The 14,473-nt window shown below is 53.0% G+C and overlaps 6 protein-coding genes across 6 annotated transcripts; 3 read left to right on the top strand and 3 right to left on the bottom strand.

Moving 5' to 3' along the window:
* Positions 1-557: 557 nt before the first annotated feature.
* Positions 558-1,349, top strand: N0V89_011817 (uncharacterized protein; the record flags this gene model as incomplete). The annotated part of the gene is made up of 1 exon (XM_056220543.1): positions 558-1,349. One exon carries the CDS (start codon positions 558-560, stop codon positions 1,347-1,349), a length of 792 nt encoding a protein of 263 aa, XP_056065846.1.
* A 2,269-nt stretch (positions 1,350-3,618) lies between these two features.
* Positions 3,619-5,155, bottom strand: cys12 (Cysteine synthase 2; the record flags this gene model as incomplete). Its single annotated transcript, XM_056220544.1, has 5 exons — positions 3,619-3,709; positions 3,878-4,501; positions 4,550-4,668; positions 4,717-4,776; positions 4,832-5,155. 5 exons carry the CDS (start codon positions 5,153-5,155, stop codon positions 3,619-3,621), a joined length of 1,218 nt encoding a protein of 405 aa, XP_056065847.1.
* A 173-nt stretch (positions 5,156-5,328) lies between these two features.
* Positions 5,329-6,945, top strand: N0V89_011819 (uncharacterized protein; the record flags this gene model as incomplete). Its single annotated transcript, XM_056220545.1, has 3 exons — positions 5,329-5,665; positions 5,714-6,684; positions 6,736-6,945. 3 exons carry the CDS (start codon positions 5,329-5,331, stop codon positions 6,943-6,945), a joined length of 1,518 nt encoding a protein of 505 aa, XP_056065848.1.
* A 56-nt stretch (positions 6,946-7,001) lies between these two features.
* N0V89_011820 (uncharacterized protein) lies at positions 7,002-8,028 on the bottom strand (the record flags this gene model as incomplete). The annotated part of the gene is made up of 2 exons (XM_056220546.1): positions 7,002-7,930; positions 7,986-8,028. 2 exons carry the CDS (start codon positions 8,026-8,028, stop codon positions 7,002-7,004), a joined length of 972 nt encoding a protein of 323 aa, XP_056065849.1.
* Positions 8,029-8,302: 274 nt separating this feature from the next.
* Positions 8,303-9,041, top strand: TVP23 (Golgi apparatus membrane protein tvp23; the record flags this gene model as incomplete). Its single annotated transcript, XM_056220547.1, has 3 exons — positions 8,303-8,399; positions 8,481-8,813; positions 8,881-9,041. 3 exons carry the CDS (start codon positions 8,303-8,305, stop codon positions 9,039-9,041), a joined length of 591 nt encoding a protein of 196 aa, XP_056065850.1.
* Positions 9,042-9,550: 509 nt separating this feature from the next.
* Positions 9,551-11,585, bottom strand: N0V89_011822 (uncharacterized protein; the record flags this gene model as incomplete). The annotated part of the gene is made up of 4 exons (XM_056220548.1): positions 9,551-9,905; positions 10,165-10,384; positions 10,896-11,243; positions 11,390-11,585. The coding sequence occupies 4 exons, from the start codon at positions 11,583-11,585 to the stop codon at positions 9,551-9,553; spliced, it is 1,119 nt and encodes a 372-aa protein (XP_056065851.1).
* Positions 11,586-14,473: the final 2,888 nt, after the last annotated feature.

Below are 14,473 nucleotides of genomic sequence, written 5' to 3' on the forward strand. Positions count from 1 at the left end.
AGTACTTACTGTTGCCCGAAGTTGTGATCCGTAACCTCCCTCTTGCGGAGGAAGAGCTGCAAGTGAACACTCTTCGGGAGTAGTGGGGACTGCACTCGTGATGCGAGTAGAAGTTGGTATCATTATAGAGAGTAATCAGAGTGTTGACGAGATTGTAGATGACCATGTCGATGAGGGACCCTACACATCTACCCTATGATTCCACCACGGATGGTTCACCAGCGCAGGGTCTCCCACCCATGTCTCTGATGCTCGAGACAGGGAAGCGTGCGGGTTTCGACAAGGGCGACAAGGCTGTTTGCTTCGACGGTCAGATGGGACCAACGTCCCGTCTCAAGCACACATGCGGTCTCGTTCAAACATACTCAGGCGGAACGCTGATGCAGTGATTCGGCACAGGTTCATCACAAAAGACGGTCCTTCGCAGAGGACGCCTTCACGCCCAGTTCTCGCCCTACGGCCACGCGCAAAGCAGCTGTTGCCCCTCAGATAGAGATCCACAAACACAAACGCTGATTCCACGCCCGTCCTAGAGCCACGCTCAACCACGTGCCGCCATGGACCAAGACTACGAGCTCATCGTCGCGGCGGGCCTGCACACACCTCCTCAGGCTGCCGTCCCGCGTTGCAAGTCCGTTCTCCTGCTGTACGACTGCTCCTCGATTCCGATACCCGATCTTGCCTACAAGCTCGGTAATCTGGGTCACGTAGTGGTGCTGCCAGCGATGACGGCGCCCGATCCTGCGTACCAAGGCAGGACCTACTTCTACGAAGCTGACGAACCTTTCGCGAGACCGAAGCCAAAGACGGAGACGGCGATTCTCGACTTTGCCCATCAACGTACGGGAAAACGCGGCCTCTTCACCATCATCGTGCTAGGCCCTCCCCAGGTGCAGGATGCCCATCGTCTCCCCAGCCTGCTCGTCGACTGGTCGGGATTCTCTTTCAACTTGGTCAGCGAAGCCCATCGGCGCGGACCTCGTGAACATTGGAGGGCCTGCTTCGAGCGGTACGAGGACGCTCTCGAACGCCGCCGCAACGGTGTCGACTGGTACACCTATCATCTCGACGCTCTCAACGGCATCCGCGGCATCTCGTGGAAAGACGTTGACGAGCCAAACGTAGACCGGGCAGCAGACGAGCGGCGCAACCTGGAAAGCCATCTCCTCCTTCAGGCCACCGTCCTGCATCGACCCGTCGCTATGAGCCATCTGCGTTCGAGAATCTCCAGACTGACGGGTCTCCGGGCCAGCGATCCGTGTCTGGACAACTCCGACCGACTGTTTCTCTGTTTCAGCTCTCTTAGACGATGGGAACTCGGACTCGAGAGGCCATCTGAACTACCATAGGCGTGTAGAGTACTACATACATAGATTAGGAGTAGACACACTAGGACCACGCATATATCTACTAGTACTAGAGAGAAGTGACCAATCGCTTGCATACTGACGGCTAACAAGTAATTAGTCACTGCCTTTAATAATGTTCTGGACGGTCTGCGGTATGCCAATCTAACTTTATATAGTTATAAAGTCTTTTACAGCAGCATTGTGCGCCAAGTATAGGACTCCACCTATTTATTGCCGCTTTGTTACTAGGTGGGACGTGCTCTTTCACTTAAGGCTTGTGCACGCATGATGCGGAGGCGCGACTATTACGTATATAAACACCCCCTTCCCCGCAGCACTTTACGTTAAACGATCATTAAGACCAAGCACCAGAAACATTTCATCCGATCTCTCTTCTGATGAAATAATTTTGAGCATTTTATCTGAACAGACATGGGATGGAACTTAGGGGGGTTAGAACTATTAGTAATCTTTCACTTTATAGGATTTTCATTTTGTAGCTTTTAAAATCCTACGAAGTCGACGATGTCGAGGACATTTTTTTTTCTACATTGTGACTCGATGCATCTTGAGTCTTTGCGTTGTGTTGTGTGTACAACGTGTTTTTGGGCTGTGGTCTGTGCGTGCTAGCAGTTTTGGCAGGTGCCCATAGAGGCTGCTTCAGGTACACCTCGCGCTGCATCTCATCCACGCAAACGCGCAAGGAACACTTGGACGTTCTGTGGCCGTGTGACGGCTTGAGTGATGGATATTTTTTGGAAAAGTGGGTCTCGGTCTCAATTTGGTTGGTAAATATCCCAAGTAGGTGCACTGGTTGCAGTACACCTTAAATGCTTACGAGGAATGGCCTCCTGTGTTCGCTAGACGGACTTACGCATGAACGGCCTCTATGACATCCTCTTTCAAGTCTGAGGCCCCAAGATCGTAGAAATGTATTTACAGGCGGAAGCCTTGTTCAATCCTCCTTGATTTAGATTATGCAGTGTTTTCTAAGGCTATACAAAGCCTCCCCAAAAGTTGCGACGCTCAAAACGGCTGTAATGCTCACTCCACAACTTAGACATCCGTCCCGCGTGCGGCCCATAACAGAACGCTCAATGCGCCTTCTTCTCCTGCTCTTCCATGCCAAAACTCACGAAAGCTCATGCCTACCATGCCCGCGGCCCCATGAAAACCTTCCTCCTCTGCTCCAATTCCTCTTCGTACCTTATCTGCCGTTCAATACGTTTAGCCAATATGTCCACCCCCCTCTCATACTCCCACACCGGCGTCTCCGCCCCTCTCAGTCCAATGAATCTTGAAAACATCCTCATCTTGACCCTCAGCCTTTCCATATCGCTCAGTTTCTCCCCCTCCTCCAAATGAGGTTCATTCCGCAACAGCTCCCTGTTCCAGTCCATGGTCTGCGGATACGCAAAAGCAAGAGATGTGGGCGAGGGGTTGGGGTTGGTTTGCGAATAGTAGGCGGCCATATAATCGAGCTCGTCTTCGGTGAGAAGGAAGAGGTGCAGCATGGGTGGTGGGGAAGGGGAGGAGGAAGGCCGGTGGTGACATTTACAATGGGTGCGATTGTTAGACGCATTTGGGAGAGCTTGGAGGCGAGGGCTGGGTTGCGTTGGGAGAGAGCCATGGCGCGGCGGTGGGCTAATGTGATCTTGGGTAGGTTTGGGTTGCTGTGGTTGTTCGGCTTGGGTGGCTTGTACATGTGCTCGATGCCGCGGCTAGTCTCAGCTTATGACTGCAAGTTGTGGATAGTAGGTCGTGAAATCGTTCGTATTTGCTAGAGATGCGGATATGCTGATACTGCGGCGGTGGACGGCAGGCTAGTATATGAGGAGAGGGCAGACCGCTTGCGTTTAATTATGGATGACAATCGGACAAAGACAGCTGTGGAAATTCGTTTTTAGACCTTTGCCGCAGCTTAGGCTTGTTCAGGAAGCGTGAAGTAGGCTTCCTTTGTCCCATTGTGACATGCTCCTTCATCGAAAGCTCGCGAACCAAGAATGGCCGCGGTCAGACACGCTCTGAAGCCCTATTCCTGTGACGCACGACTCCTTAGAATAGTACGTGAAGGCGTTGGAGGCGTTTGCACGCTTTTTGTGATGAGTCGGGCGGCGATCGTCTCGTAATTTGAAAGTCCCGCTTGTCTGCTGTTTGAGGCGCGGGGATTACAAGACTTTGACCTGCAGTCTGTGTAAGGCCTTGGCGGCGATCCAGAAGTGAGTCCATGGCTATGGGCTTTTGTGAGTTTCAGCCCGCCTGCAGAGACTCAAGAAGCTAGAATCTCCTCCAATGACACATCGTTCTCGGCTCCACCAACGTCTTTGTTGGCCCAAAATTTGCTGAGGTGTCTTGCACCACTGCGGAACATTAGTGCCGCCGCATCTTACAAAGACTTACAAGAAGGAGTTACGCTTACCTGTCACAAAGGAGAGTCACTATTCGATGACCTGGACCGAGTTGCTTGGCGAGCTTTGTTGCCGCAACGCCTATATTGTCAGAGATGAATGCGAAGGCGGTGCTTCAACTCACAGTTCACAGCACTGCTACTGCCAACGAAAATACCATCATTCTCTACCAGCCACCTGGCCATGCCAGTGGCTTGCTCGTCCGTCACCCTGATAGCATCATCGATAAGTTCACGGCCGACTTCAAAGTTGTGCGTGACGCGATTAATGCCGATGCCCTCCACGATGGTATCAACCTGGTGCCTTCTCCGTGTGCCTTCTCTTTCTGTGGGATTGAACATAACCCCATACTTTACTTTGTTGAACAAGCCACTGCCCTGAGGATCGGCAAGCACGATTTTGATGTCCGGAAGCTTTGACTTCAAAAACAGGGCAACGCCAGATATTGTACCTCCAGTACCTGCACCAGCAACGAACGCATCCACGAAGCTGCCCGTTTGCTCGTAGATCTCTGGCCCTGTTCCCGTGAAGTGCGCCCGCCAATTAGCTTCATTCTCGAACTGATCTGCGAACAAGCCTCTTCCAAGCTTTTCTTCGCTCTCAGTATGCTCTTTTGCCCTTGTTCGGGCCAAGTTAACGAATTGATTCTGGTCCACGATTGGTGCTGGCTTGACTCTTTCTACTTCCGCACCAAGCTTGAGCAGGAGGTCTGACTTTTCGACTGCCATGTCGTTTGGCATGCAGCTAATCCATGCATTAGCTGTGTCACAAACACGATAGAGGATGTCATACATGTGTGCTTTGTAGCCACGTGCTCGACATATTGCAGCAAGTGAAATGCCTGTGCTGCCGACAGTACCTTCGTAGATAGTGTCGCCAGAGTGTGGAACAAGAAGTCCTTTCTCTTCGGCCTGCCCGAATTAGTCAAATACATGAAGATGCTCATGACAAGAACTGACCATTTGGATAATGCTGAGCGCAACCCGATCTTTCGGGCTATTACCGGCGCCATTCAAAAACTGCCGTGGTCGTCTCAGCAAACGTTGATAGACGATCTTGCCAAGGACACAGTACCTCCGCCTTTCCAAGTATTTCACAACCAGTAGCTTCTGATAAAGACTTGATCTTGATGAGTGGAGTATCGCCGATGCAACCTTCGATACCCTCTTTGATGTTTCCTGCACCTTTCTCCAAAGCAACTTCGATATCCGCGAGACTCTTCTTCAAAATGTCCAAATCGTTGATCTTCGAGAATCTGCGTAAAGTAATCTGCTGTTGCTTTAATTGGTGCCCAGCTGCTGCTTCCCGATTGTGCTGTTGAAAGCTTTGAAGCCCAATAGCCACAACTGCACCCAATATGAAAGCCCCTGTGATGTAATATTTCGAATGGTCGCTCATATTGGGATCGTATCACCGTAAGGAATTTGTTTGAGCACGTATGCGAAAGTTCATGGTAAGCGGAGCGGAGCTCTGACGATCTTGGCGGAAACATCCTCGCGGAAACCACGTGCCCTCGCGCGAACATCCACCACCTCGGCCGTCGTTCTGCGGTTGCGAGTTCGCAGGCATCAATGGACTCCCCCCAAGTCACACAGCTCTTCCGCCAGCTCTTTTCGCATCGCGCGTCACAATGTCTCGTCCGTGGAGCTCGCCCAGCGCTCGCGCAAGCTGCCCGCACGCCGCAAACCCAGCACCGCGGGAAAGCTACCAAAGCTGCTCCAAGGTCAACAACACGCCTGGGTGAGGGAGAGACGAAGAGGGAAAGCAGATGGCAGCCCAGACGGAATGCATTTCCCCATGAGAGGACAGAAGAATTTGAACGATACCCTCTGGTCACTTCGGATATGCTGCGGAGTCGTAGAGAGCGCCCGAGGAGGGTTAAGATGCTGCTCAGAGACTTCATAGAAGGTAGGACTATGCCGATTGACACTCGCGGCAGCTCTAACAGGTAAACAGACAGCTTATACAATCCCCACTACGGCTACTTTTCCAAACAGGTCGTCATTTTCTCGCCTGGCGAACCTTTCGATTTCCCCTCGCTCCCCTCCGAACACGCCTTCTTCCAATCCCTCCGTCACCGCTACACTGCTTTTGAAGATGCGCTGGACTATCAAGAGCCAAACGATCTCCGTCAGCTTTGGCACACACCTACCGAGCTATTCTCTCCATACTACGGCGAAGCAATCGCGCGTTACCTTGTCGAGGATTACAAATATAGTTCGTATCCATACCACGACCTCAACATCTACGAGATGGGTGCCGGAAACGGAACCATGATGTTGAATATTCTGGACTATATTAGGGACTGCCACCCCGAAGTGTACGAGCGGACAAGATACAAGATCATTGAGATTACTACTCAGTTGGCGGACCTGCAGCAGCAAGGTCTGGGACACAGCGCGTATGCGAGAGGCCACGCTGACAAAGTCGAAATCGTAAACAAGTCAGTCTTCGACTGGGACCAATACGTCTCCAGCCCGTGCTACTTCCTTGCACTGGAAGTCTTTGACAATTTCGCGCACGATGCTTTGAAGTACGACTGGCAGACGGGAACGCCCTATCAATCGCATGTCGTTATCGATCCTCGCGGCGAAATGTTTGAATACTACTCACGAACATTAGACCCACTTGCAGCACAATTCCTTGAAGTGCGGCATGCGGCTTGCAAATCGTACCCCCACCCTCTTTCAGGTTCACGCTTCATGAACAGCATGCAGTCTCTACTGCCATTCCGCGATTCGCTCACGATGCCGGAATATATACCAACACGTCTCATGCAGTTCTTTTACATGCTGTACCAGAAGTTTCCGAACCACAAGCTAATCAGCAGTGACTTCCATAAACTGGCCGATGGCGTGGAAGGATTGAACGCACCAGTGGTGCAGACGAGGTATAAGAGGCAGATGATACCTGTTAGCACACCTCTTGTAAGTTCCCTGTCCGCTTGCACGAGACGTAGTTGCTAACAGCATATGCAGGTTCACCAAGGCTACTTCGATATCCTGTTTCCCACGGACTTCGACGTCATAGAGCCCATGTACACTGCCATAACCGGGCGCTTCGCTCGCACATATTCCCACGAAGTCTTCATGTCCGGTCGAGCAGACATCGAAGAGACGCAGACCCGGAACGGAGAGAACCCGTTGCTGAGCTGGTACAAGAACGCCAGTGTCATGATCACGGTGTAGATAGGGCGATATATACCCAATCGAATGTACAACATACCATCTACTCGTTGGGACGCCTACTCAGGCTCCTGATCTTTCCACTTTTCTCTCACCGCGTCCACATTGATCTCACACAGTTCGGCTCTTTCTAAGACTGCTCTCGCTTTCTTGACGACAGGCACGTCGATCATCTTCCCCTCGAGCGTCCAAGCGCCGCGTCCTGCTTTGCTCGCCTTCTCGTCGGCAATAACGACTCTCGCCGACCACTCTACCTCTGCCTCTCCAGGCGCAAATGTTCGCTGGCATACCTCAATCTGACTAGGGTGTATGCACTGCTTCCCGTTGAACCCAATACCTTTGCCATTTAGGCACTCCTCTTCCAACGTCTTGAGACCCTCCGGCCCCTTGTACGCCGTGCACACGAGATCAATCGTGGATGGCAACCCCGCCGCCCGCGCATGCGTCGCAATAGCCGACCGCGCATACAGAAACTCTGTCAGCGACGGCGTCCGCGTTATGCTCATATCCTTTGCGAAGTCCTCGGCCGCAAAGACCAAGCCTGAAAGATAGGGACTTGCTTTACATATCTCCGCAAGGTTCTGTATGCTCTTCGCACTTTCAATCAACGCTATTATCGATATCGGCGGTCGGGCGCCCTCCTTCTGCACGCCGGTCGAGGGGTGTCGCTCCGGCAACATGTGTCTTATCACGTCGGTGACGAAGTGCAGATCCGCGGCGCTTTCGCACTTGGGTAGCATGATCGCGTCGAGATGTTCGCCTTTGAGCACGGAGGTGAGGTCGTCGAGGGCGAGGCCCGTGTCTACGCTGTTTATGCGCACGCACATTTCTTTTATAGTGCTGGGGCGTGGTTTGGACAGGATGGAGACGAGGTTGTGGCGCGCTTCTTCTTTCATATGGGGTGCGACGGAGTCTTCGAGGTCGTAGGCTACGGTGTCGACGCGCATGGAGGAGGTCTTATCGAGCATCTTCTTGGAGGAGCCGGGGACTGGATGGAGCTGTGAGTTTGGAGCTTAAGGTATGCAGAGGGTTGGGAGATGTACCGTACATAAGCGCCCGCCGAATTATGTTCCTAGAAGTCGCCATTATGGCTTCTCTATGAACTACTAGAGCTTCAGAAAGGAATACACACGCGAGAACAAATGTACAACAGCGCAATTGCAGATGATATGAAGCTCGATGCTTCCAAGCTTCGGAAACAGCTACCGAATGACGCGGGGAAGCTCCGTCCAGCGCACGAACCAACCACGGCGGACCGCGTCCTCCGCCGACGCTGGAGCTGCCACGTGAAGCTTAACCACCCGCAACATTCACAGCTAGCCCAGCTCCAGAACCGTCCTGCTTCTCGCGAGAAAAGAGCATGGAGACCGCGCAGCAGACGCCCGCGCCGGGCTCGCTGAGCTGGAAACTCAGCAGCCATCCCATCACCCTGCTTACCTTTCTGTTCTTTCGCATCTGTATGTACAAACACCAGACACCCTGCCACTTCGCACATGTCTCAGGGAAAGAAACCTGAGTCAAAGGCTAACATTTGGAAGCTTCGCTCCTGACATACCTCTTCGGCCTGCGCCTCTTCACCTCCAACTTCGTCCTCATCTTCATCATCACGATCCTCCTTCTCGCTACCGACTTCTACTACCTGAAGAACATCGCGGGGCGGCGTCTCGTCGGGCTGCGCTGGTGGAACGAAGTCGACACCGCTAGCGGGGACAGTAGATGGGTATTTGAGAGCGCGGACCCAGAGACGCGAGACCAGAACGCGACGGACAAGCGGTTCTTTTGGATTGCGCTGTATGCGCAGCCCGTGCTGTGGATATTGCTCGCGGTGGTGGCGCTGGTCAGCTTCGAGTTTATCTGGTTGACGCTTGTTGGTAAGTGGGAGAGGTGCCGCAGGTGGGAGGCTTGGTGAATGGGAGACTAGACTGACATGGCATGCAGCTATCGCGCTTGTTCTCACGCTCACGAATGCGCTGGCTTACTCGCGCTGCGACAAGTTCAGCCACGCTACGGGCTTTGCGTCGAATGCTATGTATGGATCTGGGCTTGCGAGGAACCTTGCTAGCGGCGTGGTGAGCAACATGTTCAGCCGCGGTCGGTAATCAGGCATGATATGGGCATGTGTCCTGTGGTAGGAAGGGGATCGAAGTGGGCGATGTGTATGAGTATATCTATGGGCGAAAGGCATTATATCTGGAGTAGTGGAGCCATTCAAGCCGGATAGAGTTGGTGGATACCCAAAGTGATCGTTTTTTGAATGGCATCGTACACGATTTGTAACCTGCGTGGCATTGGTAGGACCGAGCAACTTTTTTATCAGACGGTATGATTTTGAAAAGTTTCGCAATTCTTAGGCGTTGCACGATTGTTCCCCAGCCGAAGTGCATCAGCGACTTCTCATGCGTTTCAACGATTCCTCGCATGGCAAATCAGACATTCTGCTGCTATCTGGCTCGTATTGAATGGACAATTTCGGCTCCTCAATCATATTCTGAGAAGCTACAGTTACATAGCTACCCCCACATCTCTATTCCAATCTACCATCCACCCATCTATTCTAGTCTCCCCAAACTCCAACCCCTCGCACCATCCTCCCCTCATCACCACACCTTCAATACCCCTTCTCCCTATCCACCTCATTAACCAAACCCCTCCCATCCCTCAACCGCCTCAAATTCTCCCTCACAACCTGGAAGATCCTCTCCCCAGTCGTCGCCGTCACACCGCTGACATGCGGCGTAATCAGCACATTCGGCGCGTCCCACAGCGGGTCATCCTTGGGCAGCGGCTCTGGGTCCGTCACATCCAGCGCGGCGCCAGAGATCTGCTTAGACTCAAGGGCCTTGATGAGGGCAGCTTGGTCGATGACTTGGCCGCGGGCGATGTTCGCGATGTAGGTGCCGGAGGGATTGGAGGCGTTGAGGAGAGCGAATTCCTGGGTGGAGAGGAAGTGCGTTGTTTGTTTGCTGTGGGTGTCAGTCGTTGGATGGGATGAAACGAAACGTAGACGTGAGTGGGTGTTGTATGGTGCAGGGGTGCGGCAGGGAAAGCATGAAGGGCGATGCTTGACACAAGCATCAATCGCAAACAAACGGCTGTGGAGCCGCACGGCGCGATCCCGACAGCTCATCCAGGGATTCCCTTCTCGACACAGATGCTTTCCCTGTCCAGCTGAACGCCCCGCCGTACTCGTAAGGGAGGCAAATAAAGAAGTGGAACACGTACGTCAAAGGCACAGCCAGCACCAGCAGATCGATCTTGACCTTGAGAAACTCGTGCAGACTCTCCTTGTCCAGGCCGCTATACCATGCGCTGGGGAAGGATCCTTCGGCATCGCCGGTCCCTGGTACGATGAAGCCGTTGTCGCGCTTCGACTCGGGCGTCTTGCGGGGCGAGGCCGTGTAGGCCAGTACCTTCATGCCCATTGCCTTCGCCACACGGGCGACTGTGCCACAGCATGTTAGCTACTACATATACAGCATCTGAATGCGAATGTCATGCAAGGAATGCGAAAGGAGAAGTCCGGAGGGAAGTCCGAAGGTAAGGTTCACGGGGGCCATGTTTATGCTGCGCCGCACGGCGGCCTAGAGACGTGGGATCGAGAGGATAAAGGTGGAGGAAGGATTCCGGCAGTTAAATCCGCACGGCAGGAGCGATGGCGTTGTGTGCGCGAGATCGATTGCGTGGTACGGCGTGCTGCAGGATGCGTGTTGTACGAGCCCGAAAGTTTCATGCAAAGGCCGACATGAATGTCCGTGTGGAAAGCTTCTCGCAACGTCGTTCGACCGCCATAGCAGGAAATGTCTTACGTCAGGTCACGGAGGCCTTGCAGTGATTGAATGCAGTGGTCTTACTGCAGTTCTAGGGCCACGGTCACGGGGTATGCAGCTCCGCTCCAAGGATATAGATGAAAGCAAGACAAGAGTAAGACGCGCATAATTGAAAGAACCACTCACCTTGCCTTCCAATACTGCCATATCCAAGGATTCCAACGGTCTTGCCGACGTTATCTCTTGAACTCAGTTCGCCGTTGTGTTTCCAGTCTTTGTTTTCTTGCTTTTTGTACAGATCGATGTAATTGTGGTTGTGTATTAGATCCATCATAACAACCCATTCGGCAATCTGCGGACCGTGAACTCCGTTGGCGCTGCAGAGCGGAATCTTTGTGTCTGTGTAGATAGGGTGCTTGGCCACATGGTTTGTGCCGGCTGAGATGAACTGGATAAACTTGATGTTGGGTACTTCTGCTGCCGTTTTGGGGAGCCAAGAAATGGTGACGAGGACGTTCACGCGTTTGAGAAGGTCTGGAAGGCGTGTTAGACACAGAGCAAGATCGAAAATTTGAGTAACGGTACGAGTCGAGATCATGGGTCCAGCGATGGAGCACCCATGGTGTCGCTGAGGTTATGAGGGCAAGTGGCGGGGCAGCACAGAGAGATGGATGGTATACCTGCAGGCACGTCCACATCACCGCCTGGAGCGCTGTTCTGATTGATCACAAACTTCTGAAATATGTAGTGGTATTCGAGATCCGGAAACTCTTCTCTTATCTCCGCGAGCGTTTCTTTTGCGGCATCCTCTGGGAACGGTATGACGGCCAGAAGAACGAGGCCCTTACCCCGCTTCGTGATTTCACCACCACCCATTGTGATCGTGATCGAGAGTCGACTGGGAAGAGAGATGCAAGAAGATTGTATTCAGAAGGTAACACAGTAGCAGTCCGCTGGCGACAAAGGCATCCACAGTAAGCTGACTGGTTGTTGGTAGCTGAGTATTACCAATATACTGGGCCGTTCCCTCATTCGTCCGAGGCGGCTCTAGCGGACTAGCCCGTCGCTATAAGATATCGCCATCATCTACATGTCTGTCCTGGAGAGCCTCGCAGTCAACACGCTCAATCGCAGTGCCATCACCAGAGGACGATGTAAAGCGGATCCAGCTTCGCTCGAGTAGCATGGTTCCTGCATCGCTAGGTGCCGAGACACGCTCGGTTGACCGCTGACGGTGTGGCCTAGGCGGCCCAACCCGCGACCGCATCCATAACCACATGGCACAGGCAGCCTACTGTTTCAAAATAGCGACGCGACCTTAATCGGCTTGAAGTCCAAGAAAGCAAGAACGATAAGTGCCGTTGCAGAGCTTGCAGCTCCTCAAACGCACTAGAAGGTTACTCCTGCTCGGTACCGGTGAAGTGGAGGCAATCGGCGGTTTCAAATGACTCCCCACGCCGACCGACTCAGCAATCCATGAGTAACGAGCTCTCCACCACGCTGCAACCTCCAACACTGGATGCCGAATCAAGCCCCGGCGCCGCATGGCCCACTGCTGACGATTCCTCCAAGGCCATCTCCACCATCGTCGCTTGGCTGCTGGGCGAACGTCTCCACCGCATGAATTGTCAAATTCTGGTATGGTCAAGTGGTCTGGGCTGGCGCTGTCGACTACGCCGTATACCGTTCGAGACCTTTGAGGGACTCGTCAATGCCGCGTCGACTGTGATATCGAACGATCGCGATGATGGTGCTGCAGACGACGGCACGCAAGCATGCATCGTGCGGCCACATGTTGATGGTACTGCGCTGAAGGTTTTGCCTAAACCTTCGCTTCTGTTGCTGAGAGCTTGGGAATATCTTATTGGTCATTGCCTGAAGCCTCACTCCAACAGCACTCATATTATCAAACGCGACTTCAACCACCGGTCTGCCACGACATGCATGGAGAGAGAACCGCGCCGAAGGAAGGGGAACATACCCGACCGAGTGTCAATGCTAGCGATAACAGAACATTATCACCGCAACCGACACGGGCCGACATGGAGGCAATCTCAGCCTTACAAGAGAGCGGATGCCCAACCCTACCTCTATCCCGTCAACCCAACAATAACGCACCAAAAATGCAATCTCAAGTCGCATCCGCGCGCCGCGCCCGCGCCCGCGTCAACACCATGCCGAATCCCAACTGCATCCCGAAAATAACCGACCTATGAGCGACAACGTCGGCGCTACTTACCCGTTACTGTGTGTGACTCCGCGTCGCGTCCCGCAGCGTCGTGTTCTGGCGTATTTCTCGAAGCATTGCGACTCGTTCATCGCGCGACTCGACATGACGCGGTGCGCTCTTGAATCAGAAGGGCTGCCCCTTTCGGCCATTCAAGGACTCTAAACGGCGAGATCGAGGGAGAGGCGCCGCAGTCGGAAGATTTAGTGATCCTTTGCTATGATTGTCGGTGCAGATTGCGTGTTGCAAAGTGATCGTGAAGAGAAAGTCAGTACGCGACAAGAAGTACGCCCTTGGCTACTGTTCGTATTGCGCTGGGGCGTTTCCACGGTCGCCCAGCTGGAAGACTAGACCTCGACAAATGTAGAATTATGAACACGACCGCCCGGCAGGCCATGCCCTGTCCAAACCATCAGCACGGTACGTAGCGCTTACCGAGCTGCCCAAATTCTCAAATTCTCCCCCAATCCTAACCCCAACATCGTAAAGGAAGACGGCACGCTTGAACCATCCGTCTTTCGTGCCTGATCGTCAGCTCCAAGCCGAACTCATCAGCACGCGAACCAGGCCCATAATCCCGCCAAGCCTAAAACGCCACGGGGGCTTGTTCGCGGAAGTGCGTGTGCTTCCCCATTTCGCTTCTTGCACGACCCTCGTTCTGGAGGATCGCAGGCTGGAACGACCTGGGAAGACTGGGCGTAAGTTAGGTACAGACGGTGCGCACAATTTATCCATAGTGTGCTTATTTGCACAATGTATAGGCCCACTTGAGCAACATGGCTGGACTTGATGCGATGCAGTTGATTGCGCGGGTGAGGTCGCACGACAGGATGTATGCGCATGCGGGTAGTCGTCCACCTCGCCTCTAGTAGGCAGGAGAGATAGAGATATCAAGCGAGTGCGTTCAATAGTTTGAAATGTTTTTGCGTATTTGATTTGTTGTTTTGGAGATGTAGTACATATAAGCGAATGATATGCAAACCGTAAGCAGTGTCTAATGCAGTGCGCAGTGATGCTTGGCCCTCTATCGCATGAAAACAAGCGGCCTATGGTACACAACGAGCGTCGATGAAGACCCTTACGCAAGGCAATGCATAACGATAACGTTGCGGGATGAATGGATATCGAATGGCGAGTAAGAGTGCCACGATTTGACGACAAGGAAAAGGCTGTTTAGCCCTGATAGATCCGATGACGGACCGTTGTTAAGACAGGATGCGGGTCTGATCAGAATGCGAACACGAGCATCTGAGCAACAGTTGAAATCGGTCCAGTAAACTTTTCACGCCTGAAGAACAAGGTCGCTGAAATAAACAAAGAAATGGGCACAGCAGCCACGGAAATGTGGGGGTTTGCTTCCAAAGATTTCCGCTGAAGAGGAAATGTTGTCCGTCTGCGTGTCTTGCACCGCAACGAGATCATGTTAGACATGAGCCCGAAGCGGGGAACGCGGCAGTCCCTGTCTCGTGATTACTTCAACGAGAGTGGTGCGACGGTTATCTTCCTCGGGAGGTGATCTGGGCAGGCTTCTCGAGGT

Source organism: Didymosphaeria variabile, assembly GCF_027946475.1.
Source record: "Didymosphaeria variabile strain IMI 356815 chromosome Unknown scaffold_9, whole genome shotgun sequence".
Classification (NCBI taxonomy): domain Eukaryota; kingdom Fungi; phylum Ascomycota; class Dothideomycetes; order Pleosporales; family Didymosphaeriaceae; genus Didymosphaeria; species Didymosphaeria variabile.